This window comes from Nomascus leucogenys, unplaced genomic scaffold (assembly GCF_006542625.1).
Source record: "Nomascus leucogenys isolate Asia unplaced genomic scaffold, Asia_NLE_v1 001645F_29171_qpd_obj, whole genome shotgun sequence".
NCBI classification, from domain to species: domain Eukaryota; kingdom Metazoa; phylum Chordata; class Mammalia; order Primates; family Hylobatidae; genus Nomascus; species Nomascus leucogenys.
The window spans coordinates 3897-16105 of record NW_022097502.1 but is presented as its reverse complement, the minus strand read 5'-3'; the positions used below and the strand labels follow the sequence as shown (position 1 = coordinate 16105).

Sequence of the window (12209 nt, the reverse complement as noted above, 5' to 3'; positions counted from 1 at the left end):
TTATTGTGTATTTAAAAATAACTGAAAGAGTTGAACTGGAATGCTCCTAACACAAAGAAATGATAAACGATTGAGGTTATAGATGCCTCAGTGACCCAGATTTGATCATTACACATTGTATGCCTGTATCAAAACATCACATGTACCCTATAAATATATATAAGTATTATGTATTCATAGTATTTGAAACAGTACTACGATTTTTGAAACATGGGAACATGTTATCTATTAAAAACATACTGGAATTATAAAATGGAAGCAAGGAAGGAGAGACGGAAGGAAGAAAGGAAAGCAAGTCCAGATTAAATCCTGGCTCCATAATTTATCAGTGGTACAATGTTAGTTAAGTCACTTAAACTTTTCTCAATTTTTCCATGTCCAAAATAATAATAATAATAACAGTAATAATAATATATACCGCATACAATGTTAAGAATTCAGTTAATATTTAACATACAAACTTAATTACAACATGTTCATTAATATATAATTAAGCATCTCTGGCAGAGCGTGATGCACATTGAATATGATATGTTACATGTTAGTACAGTTTAATTTCCATCCTGAAGAGGATTGCTGTCTTGCCTCAGAGGCTTCTCAGGGCATTTCCTCTCAAAGCTCAGTGTCATTAACAGACACATGGTGATTAACCAGGTTCACCAGAGCCACTTGAGGGATATAAAATCAGGGGCTCATTTCCTACAGACTCCGAACTCACAGAACTGTGATTTCCTACTCAATTAACACACTTTTCATGGCCACGATACAGAATGTGTAACACATCTCTTGATATGTTTGCTTTTCTCTGTGTTAGAAAACTAGGGGTCACTAGCATTAACATAAAAACAAACACTAGAAAATGTCTCTCTGCATCCCTCCTTTTCTGTAGAACCTTGGTAGGTAAAGGCCTGGTAACTGGGTTTCTGAGGACCACAGATACCAGGTGTGGTTCTATCTATTTTTACGGTTTTTCATATATTAATAGAAATCCCATCAGCTTCTCTTTCCCTTACTTCCTCACCACTCTTTTCCTATTTGGGATCCTCTCAGTCACCCTCCCAGAAATCAGCTTTTAGGAAGTTTTATGTGTGAACTACCACTGGACAAAATGAATTGGAAGGCAGGAATCCTACACACCAGAATATTAGAGCTTGAAAGGACCTCACAGAAGATTTAATCACATCAGCGACTGGCAGAAGGTCCCACAGCTAATGACAGAATTTGACAGGAACATTTGATAATCTCTGAAATTCTTTTCACTTCAACATTTCTATGATTATTATATTATATACTCAAAGAGCAATGGAATAGTAATAAGGAAAATATAAAAAGGACATTTATTTAGAAAAAGATAATTACTGTACTTCAAAAGTGTAACAAGTCACCACTTTAACTGTTCACTGAATCAAATACTATAGCAGATACTAAAAACAAAGCAAAACAAAACAAATTTGCCAACAATTGAACAACAATAACAAAACAATAAAAACAAGAAAGGGAAAAGTCCGCTCTCAAAATGCTTATCAACTATGAGAAGAAATAATACAGTCTTAAGAATTGTTTAGATAACAATATATTTCAATGCATAAAATCAATGATGTAAGACATATTAGGTCTAGAAAAAATAAAGACAGAGAGGTCAATAAAAGAATTGAAGAAGATTCCCTGAAGAGATGGGGCTTAGATTAAACCTTGAAGGGTGACGTTATAAAACTGCACTGTATTTTAGTGCTAAAACCATTGAAAATTTTGAAACAAATATTGTAAAATTATTTTAAAAATAGATTTTCTGGAAGAAGAGTGGGACAAAATTATAACTGACCAGAAAAAAATGGCATGTCAAACGCATTCTTTCTTTGTCAAGTTTCCTATAGTGAAGTTTCACAAATCCCTGACCACATCTCATATGGAAGAGCATTTTGCTGATTACTATCTCACCTTCTAAGATGAGCAGGGGAAAGTAGTTGTTTAAGTAGCGGCAATGTATTTGCTGTGGGGAGAGAAGTATGACTAAAGGAACTTTTATGCCAGGAATGAAGTTTGGTGCTGAGGTCTCAGTGTTTGAAGCTCATCCAGTTTGAGACAAATCTCAATTTTTTTTGTGCATCTATATATATTGAATTTTTTGCACTATGGGAAGTGTTTTTACATCTCTCTACATTTACTCCTGGTTTCATTTATTAGACCATAATTAGAAATCAACTTCTAAAATCATGTAAACTCAATGGAGGTAAATGGAGAACAGAAAAATCTAGTCAATTAAAAAAATAAAAAGTGAAGAAATAAATTAAATGACTCTACAGAACCACACTTCAGACAGCTTTGATTAGGCCAACAACTCTTGGAGTTTAAGACATAGCATCTTGAAATTAGACTCAATAGTCCCTTAAAGTGTTTGCTAGGTACGTCTTTAACAATGAACCTTGGGCACTCAGTGTTAGGCTTTTCTGTGACTATGATAATCAAAGATTAAAGAGCATGCTGAGATAAGTGATTGTCAGTAGACAATATGAGGCAGGGAAAGAGAGGACTCTATCAATGGATGGATTAGAATGGGAACTGGAATACTCTTTTACTCAAATTTTCTTAGGTTGGTGATTATATCACCTATCTGTATTTTTTCTTTAGGGTTAATTTCCTAGGTTGCTTTCCTAAGGCTTAGAACAGACGGCTTTATTTTACAGCATATGCAAACTTTAATATAATGGAAACCATGACATTTATTTGGTTATAATTCTGGTAATGTATATATTAAGATGCTGAACAGGCACACAAAATTCATAGCCTGATAAAGAAACAACTATACTGTATTCTCAACCTCAATCAGCCAATCATCGACTATTGACTAAAACAAAATATGAACAACCCAACTTAAGAGATTTGGTCTTATTACAAGGACTGAGAAGGACAGGTTTATAATGTTCCGAGAGCCATATAAATAAAGAACATTATTACTATATTTTGTTTAACCTTTATTCATTATTAGATCTCTCCAGTAATCATTAAACACATTCATAAATTGAATTGGCTGTACTTCATCACAAGAAACACATTTAAGATTATGTCTTTTTAACTATGCTAACTTCCTTAACTTTTACAGCAATTTTAAACAAGTGAGGCAATTTACAGTTGGTACAGGCTCAATATAAACCCATAGAAACTACTGGGTCAGTATAGTAAGCTGCATATTCATTTCTTTGTCGTTGATAAATTATCTATCCACCTATATTGCCATATGTATATATATGTATCCACCCATCCATCAACTTATTAATCTATCTGCCCATATACTCACCTATTGGCTATTTTATCTATTTGACTCCTTAAAATCTATCCATTAGTCATCTAAATATCCATCTGTATTTACTTATACTCAGGCTAAGGAAATATTACTCAGAATATTATGTAAATTTTGACAATTCTAGGGAATTGGCTAATTATTAGTGATTACAATAGTTCAGTTTTATACATTAAGCATTTCTTTCACATGTAGCTCTCAGAATGACAATGACCAAATTGCTCTTGGAGATAATCTGGCCCTAGTTCAATAGAGAGGGAAAGGAAGAGAGAGGGAGTGAAAGAGAGAGAGAGCATCTTTTATGCCAGATTCTTTCATTGAATAGCTTACTTGGGAAAGTAACATCATTCCCTGGTTCTCAATTTCATCATCTGTAAAATAAGTAGATTTGACTGGATGATTTGTATTTTCTAAAACCTCCACTTATTAGATATATATGTTGAGGAACCTGTTTAATGAAGTCCTTACATCAAATACTGTGTTTAACCATAGGGAGAATGGCTCAGATCCTTTAAACCCCACTATTTACAATGTGGCTTTGGATTTAAAAAATGGTACAGTAAACATCATGACACCAAAACAATTTGGTTACTGCTTAGGAAATAAACATCTATATTTGTGAGTGAATGATGTAGATTTTGTCTCTACTTAGCATGATTTTGAAAAACCTAGTGTATCATTGGGTCTTACTTTTATCTTTTGTAGAGCAGGGCTGTGAATGAGATTTGTTGTATAGTACTCTAGGTTCCTTTTAATCAGATAGATAGATAGATAGATAGATAGATAGATAGATAGATAGATATGATAGACATAGATATAGATATGACTATAAGAATTTGCATGGAGTTTCCTATACTGTTTTAAAACTATGGAGTCCACTCTAGGGAACGTAGGGACTAAAGTAAGATACATTCCTAATATTTTTACTTACCAAAAACCCTCTATTGCCTTCTGAATTTTGAGCTACAAAAAACCCACATTCATTAGCATCTTGTCAGCAATAAACATTCTATTGCTACTTTAGCGTATAGGGTACTATACTAGGTGCTGGTGCTTTTATACTTGTCTTTTTTCTTAGAGACTATTGCTAGAGATAGGGAGGAAATCTACTCTTTCTTAAAACGTGAAAGTCTCAAAGGAAATTATATTCCAATAGATCTAAAAAAATAAATATTTGATATTGTTGGTCCTTTCACATAAAACATTAAGTATACATTTTATCATGCTCTACAGTAAATGTCATGTTGTGTAAGAAACAATTAATATGACTAGAACTTCATGACAGCTGAGGCTGGTTACAGAAACAGTTCTACCACGAACTAATTGATTTCTTGCAATAGCATCAATATGTTGACCAATTGAATGAGGGGGATAAATGCTGAAGAAGTATTTTATTTTCCTATGAGGAAAATTAAGAAGTATGATCAGTCTTCCTAGATTTAAAGATATGGCTGCTTAGTTTCCTCATTGAATACTTGACATCTTTATTCCTAAGTGTATAGATCACTGGATTCAAGAGGGGAGTGAATATGGTATAAAACACTGAGAGTACTTTGTCTATTGGGAAATCTGTGAAAGGCCACACATAGATGAAAATGCATGGGCCAAAGAAAAGGGTCACAACAGTAAAGTGGGCACTGCACGTGGAGAGGGCTTTGGAGGATCCAGCAGAGGAATGCTGCCGAACGGTGACCAGGATGATAGTGTAGGAGATCACCAAGACGATGAAGCACACCAGGGCAATCATGCCACTGGTTGAGATCATGAACACCCCCAGAATATATGTGTCGACACAAGCGAGTTTAATCCCCAAAGGGAGGTCACAAAAGAAACTGTCTACTTCATTGGGTCCACAGAAGGGCAGATTCACTGTAAATGTTAACTGACTCAGAGCATGGAAGATGCCGACAATCCAGGAAAGTATCACAAGCCCAACACACATTCTCTGGCTCATGATTGTTAGGTAACGTAGAGGCTTACAGATAGCCACATACCTATCAAAGGACATGGAGATCAGCAGTACAATCTCAGCACCCCCTAAGAGATGCAGGAAGAATATCTGGGTCATGCAGCCTTCAAAAGTGATGGCTTTGTGTTCACTAAGGAAGTCTGTAATCATTTTGGGGGTGGCAAATGAGGCCAGGGACATGTCAATGAAGGAGAGATTGCCCAGCAGAAAGTACATGGGGGAATGAAGGTGTGGCTCTGATGCGATGGTGACCACAATAAGAAGGTTCCCCAGCACAGTGGCTGCATAGACTATGGAGAAAAGCAGGAAGTAGAAAATCTGGAGTTCGAAAGAACTGGACAGACCCCGTAGTATGAATTCGGTTACCACAGACTGATTGCTCCAGGCCATTTGCTCTGATTTCTGGAAGGACTCTAGCATTTCTATTTGGGAGGAGAACTAGGAAAAAAATACAGCAATCAAACTCAAAGTGGGATTTTTGCATGGATTAATTTAGTGGAAGCCCACCATCAGATAGTTCCCTATTGTCTCTTTTCCGGACTCACAGTGGCTAAATATTTTTCCCAATGGCCTTTTTAGGTATTTGAAATGATTCAATTAAATATCTTTTTTTTATGACTTAGCATTTGTTTTACAAGTAAAATACAAATATTCATAAAATAAATAAAAATTAATGGTTTCAAATATTTACTCCTCAGTTTGTGAAATAGTTTTTAAACTTCACAGCTTGCTGACAGCAGGCTTTTGTAAGAAAAGTGAGTGAAAACCTTTTTCAAACATCATGAAGGGTGAAAGATGGGTGAGGAATATTTGAGGATCAAAGCTTATTATTAGTGGGAACACAATAGTGGGAAGGGTGTGGGCACTGGTCTCTTGCAGTGGCTAAGAAAAAGGAATCAAACAGGGGAGGAAAATGACTACAGAGATACATCATCTGTTTCAATTTTCTGATGGAGATTGTCTAGAATAAAAGTGAAATGGCCGGGCGCAGTGGCTCATACTCGTAATCCCAGCACTTTGGGAGGCCGAGGCATGCAGATTACGAGGTCAGTAGTTCGAGACAAGCCTGACCAACATGGTGAAACCCCATCTCTACTAAAAGTACAAAAATTAGCCGGGTATGGTGGCATGCACCTGTAATCCCAGCTACTCAGGAGGCTGAGGCAGGAGAATCGCTTGAACCCGGGAGGCAGAGGTTGCAGTGAGCTGAGATCGTGCCACCGCACTCCAGCCTGGGCGACAGAGTGAGACTCCGCCTCAAAAAAAAAAAAAAAGTGAAATCACCTCTAATTATTTGTTTTTTATTTTAGTTATACAGATATTATGAATGACGCTTGATGTATGTCACCAATGCCATACATTTTTCAGAGGCTAATGAACATGTTCTGGTTAAAGGCTGAAGTACTCATACATTTCTAAGTATATTTTAAATAGAAAGACTGTTAAATACCATGCTGCCAGAAGCCAGGCATTTTTTAAATGCTAGAAATTATTGATTTCACAGAAGCTGTTTGAAACAAGAAACACTCTTCCTGTTTCCAGAGTTTACATGGAGCAACTGTTGAGACAAGTTTACATCAGACAGAAGATAGTAATGAATTTAGAAGTTATGTAATATAATGCACCTCAAAAGTTGTAACTTGGCTGATTAAGGAAATCTCTGTCTCACTGAGATCTGAGTTTTACAAAGTGCACTGAAAGCCAATTGAAATGATGTGTACTCAAAATTCATGACAAAACCTTTTCATCTTTCTACTAATCCAAGCATTTGTTTTTCTTTTCTTCTCAAACCTCTGTTGTAACTAGATATTCTAAACAAATTGTTCTAAGACCAAACTCAATTTATTCATTCAACTACCTACTGTTCCTTGGCTTTCTATTAAAAATTGTGTGGCCTTGAAAAACAAACAAAAAACCTTCACATTGTTCTTCTAGCTTTACCCATCCCAGAAACTTTTAATTTCTTTTGCACTCACCTACCTGATATTTAAATAGAAGTCTCTAGCACAGCTCTCATTTAAATTGGTGTACCAGAAATAACAGTGACCTGAAAGTCAGAAAATGGGAATTGAAATCTTGTCCTAGGAGTGTGGGATCGAGTAATTTACTGAGTCAACCGATGCTTCCAAGTCTTCATATGTAAAATAGGGGCGTTGATCTAGATAATTTTAAGATCCTTTCCACACATGTAATATAACACTCAACCAACTCCTGAAAGCAAGGACAACTGCTTCACAGTGAAGTTAGGTGAATCGCTTGCCTAATTTCTGGGGAAAGGAGGCTCACAGTCCTTGAGACCTTTGCATTTATGACAGCTGTATTGATATGAAATAATTTTGTGAATTACATGGCAAGAAAAAGACCAGCTGCTGCTTGGGGAATAAAGAGATATTCAAGTTGCAGTGGGAGTTATTAAAACTTTCAAGTTGGTTTGGCCATATTTAAAGGTGAATTACAGAATGCATGATTGCTCGTAAATGTTTCATGTACAGGGCATGGATGTGATTGGCTGGGAAAATATAAAGAATAACGCGTATCTTGGACCAAAGCAAAGACAAGACAAATAGTATCTATTATTTGACTTGTGAGACTACAAGTGTTATCTCTCAGTTCCTCCATTAATTAATGAGTATAAGGCCTGTGTATCCCCATTTGGAAAAAAACTGATACAGAAAATAATAAAATGAATGTTCAAGAATTTAAATTTTGTACTATTCACTTGAGTCATTATGGAGTAATGGAAGAAAAAAGTGAAAAGTGAAAAAATTCTGGTTTATAAATTCTGACTATATAAAGGACATGAAGTAATCATCAAAATGTTAATATCTCCTAAAAATCAGAATAACAATCAATAAAATTTAAATGCCACCCATACTTAAATATTTCTCTATTAACAAGAAAGTTTTGAATATTTATATTTCACAGAGCTTGTATTCATAAGGTGAAAAGAAATAACTTGATGAAACTGCATTATATGCCTCTAGTATAATATAAAGAACATTGAATCTCAGATTTGGAGGCCTGAGTTTACATCACAGTACAAGACTTTATTATATTATACTGAGTACATCACCACATTATCATAAATCTCAATTTCCTCATTTGCACTGAGAGATTAAAAAAAAGCATTGATATATCAATACATAAAAAACTATTAAATTAGAGAATAAAAAGACCAAGAACCCTGCATAAAATGGGAAAAAAGTGCAAATAGCTGTTATCTATACAAAAGATGCTCAAACTCTTTATATGAACATATGTTGAAATTCATTGAGATACCACTTATCAAATATCATATGGTAAATGTTTCTATCAGGCAGCAAAATTCTAGCATCTTGAACACCTGTTCTAGATGATACTATGGTGAGGTAATGCCAGAAGGGATATAAAATAATATATTTATAATATTATGTATTCCAGAAGGAATATAAAATAATATAAAATTAATAAAATCCCATGGAGGAACATTAAATATATTAAATATACACATATATATTTAAATAGGTATATGTGTATATAGATGTGTGTGTATGTATATGTACATATATATGTGTGTGTGTATGTACATATACATACACACACATATATTTATATGAATATACATACACACATATATATTAATTCATTTACCTCTAAGGAGAGGGAGATGATAGGGGACAACAGGAATGACATGTTGGAATGTCAGGGATAAAATCAAAACATCTCTGATTTTATCTACATTGTTAGTTTTGACTTAGGTTAAGAAATAGAGTTCAACTTAGAAAGCAGAGCTACCATGCACTGTGGGATAAGGCATTTACCATAGGAATTAGACCTTAAACAATTGTGGAAGGACTTAGGAAAGCAAAGACGTGAAACAGAGAGCTGCAGAATCAGAGGCAGCAATAGCCAGTCAGTCGAGAAACCAAGCCCATCTAGCCAATGAAGTAGAGGTCATGAAAGGAGCAAATTTCGCTCGTAGAAACATTTTTGTTCAGTTGCTACTTCTGAGGATCTGCAGGCAGGCAGCCTGAGGCTTCTGTTGATCCTCCAATTCAGAAGTTGGGAAAAAGGTGGACACAGAGTGAAGTGGCTGAGAGCAAAACAAGCTAGAAGCTGTTGGCGCCTCTGCATCTGTATAGCCACAAAGATCAGAGAGTAGTGGCTGGTGCTTTAGGCTGCTTTTCAAATTCCAAACAAATTTATGTTTAGACAACTCCAATACAGAAAGACGTGGAGAAAAGAATTCTGAGAACTGTAGTTCTCAGCTTAACCACTTTGACAATAGAAAGATGTAACGTGCCACTCTCCAGTCTATAGGAAAGACTCATGCACTTGCATTATTTACCTGGGAGCTCCGCTGGTACTGGAACTTTCAGAAAGGCTTTTCTAACATATCTTGTGCCTCACCTGGAGTGTATAAAATGGCTAGGGTCTGGCTGGTACTCCATATTTACATATAATATCTCATCATTCTGTATTTCTCCCTTGTGTGTGTGTGTGTGTGTGTGCACGTGTGCCTGTCTCTCAATGTTTCTTTGTATTTATTCTATTTATCCTAAGACCCTGATGAGTTAAAAAATAAAATATATAAACAGTGCTGGAGTCACATATTGACTTTTAAAACTTCTGCTCATGTGTGGCATATGATACTTCTAGTCACATTACATTGAACAAAGTAAGTCATGTATCCAAGGCTCTGGTAGATAAAATGAGGGTTATACTCCTTCCACAGCATGTGAAGGTTGCTGAAGGGATGAGCCATATACAAAAAGGTAATCAGTTTTGATTTTCTAAAATTCAGTCGGCTGGGCGTGGTGGCTCACTGTTCATCCCAGCACTTTGCGAGGTGGAGGTGGGCTGATCACTTGAGGTCAGGAGTTCGAAACCAGCCTCGCCAACACGGTGAAACCCTGCCTCTACTAAAAATATAATTAGCAGGGCATGGTGGCACATGCCTGTAATCTCAGCTACTCTGGAGGCTGAGACAGGAGAATTGCTTGAACCAGGTGGCGGAGGTTTCAGTGAGCCAAGATTGCACCATTGCACTCCAGGCTGGGTGACAAGAGTGAAACTGTCTGAAAAAAAAAATCAGTCTACTACATAGACTGCACAGGAGAATAATCATATTATTAGTATTCAATAAATAAAAATATTCATAATGACAGTTACTTGGATGTCTCACTTAATTACAATCACATTCACATTTCTGGTAACTTAGTCAAAATTATCTCCTTATATCCATTTCATTTAATGATTTGTATTAAATTTCTCCCTTCTCCAAACTATCTAAATAAATGCTTACATAATACTGCTTTCAAATAATCATAATTCTGCCCCTGACATTAAAATGACCCGTTATCTTTTATATGAAGTTAAATTTTTAGAAATCATTCTTGTTCTTCTAAACTGCTAACTAAATATCCCATTTCATGGCAATTAAGTTGCACTGTTTTCCCTCCACGTGCATTTTTTTCTTCTGCCAATCAACATTTTAGTTTTCATTCTAAGTCGAGTTCATGACATGTCTCCTGCAAGAACACTTGCTTGATTGATTCTGCACATTACCAGTTTTCTTTTTTTTAACTAAAGTCTAGTTCATCCATGGTCTCTGAGAATTGACTGAACACGAGGTTTATTTGGTGGTATTTTTCACCAATTGTTTTATTTATAGGTGTTTAATATTTCCAAATAACTCTAAATTACTTGAAGCAGAGGTGAATGTTTGGATTTTGTTCTCCGTTGCTTCTAATATAGCATTAGAGGACCAAGAGTGCTTATTAAAATTAGTTGATTTGATGTTTCCTGCGGCTTTTTGAAATTAGGACTTTCCCAACTTCTAGCCCCTGAGTCTCTCAGGTCCAGGTGAAAACAATCTTTGTAAATTCCCATAAGATTCTTGAAATATCTTTCCTTTGTGAACTCAATAATGCCATCTTTGTTGTTTAATAAATCCCATTGCAAGATGATTTCTTGTTCAATTCCCATGTCCCTACAGCATCTATTTTATCCACAGCTGGTACACAACTAATGATTCAACTAGGTCATTTATTTATATTTTAAATTGCCTTCTATGCTCTGTCAGAAGCCTACTTAACACTGAATAAAGCCCTGGTTCTGCTATAGATCTGGTAAGTAAAAGTGTTTCACAAATGAGTTCTACTGAAATATTTTAAATATTTGCCCTTCCCACTCCCATTTCCTAATCCCTATTCCATGCAGCTTAGGTCAATACAACAGTTTACATATGTTGACATTTACAGAAGAAGAATTCAAACAGAGGTGAAATGAAAGAGATCTTTGAGCACTTTCCCATGAAAATGTTGTTATATATCCTTTATGATATAAAATTTTAAATCATAGAATTATGAATATTTGTAAGGAACACATTCATATTTTAATTAAAAAGAAAGGACCAGAAGAAGTTAAATGCCTTTCCTTTGTCTATATGACTGTATTGTAATAAATTGGTCTTCTTTCTCTGGATGAGTATCAGCAAAACTAACTTTCTATGTATTTCTTTTGAGTTTCAAACAGGAAACTTTATCTGGGAATACTTTAACAGTTCATCTCTGGAAATGTACAAGAGCTCTACAACTGTCCATCGAAACTTCACTATAATGTGCTTAAGAGCCCTTATATGTGATATAATTTTTATATGTTTTCGTCAGTAAGGATATCTTTATGGACAAATTCCAGATGACTAAACATGTATGTGTATGTGTGTTTCACACATTGTCAGCATAAAGTAAATTCTTACTGTTATGGTTAGACTTACACAGATGAATAGATGGACAAATAGGTAGGTAGGTCTGTTCAGAATGATATTATCTTGGTTGGATTGCCGTTTAGTATCAGAAAAGAACGTGTTCTTTTCAATACCTATGATTTAAGGAACATTTTGCTATAAGCTCTAATATTTCATAATTTCCATTCAAAACAATATACCAAATGAGAAGGATG

At 35.2% G+C, this 12209-nt stretch overlaps 1 protein-coding gene across 1 annotated transcript; it reads right to left on the bottom strand.

Moving 5' to 3' along the window:
- Positions 1–4709: 4709 nt before the first annotated feature.
- Positions 4710–5681, bottom strand: LOC115834275 (olfactory receptor 4K3-like). The gene has a single exon (XM_030809013.1). The coding sequence runs from the start codon at positions 5655–5657 to the stop codon at positions 4710–4712; it is 948 nt and encodes a 315-aa protein (XP_030664873.1). The 5' UTR covers positions 5658–5681.
- Positions 5682–12209: the final 6528 nt, after the last annotated feature.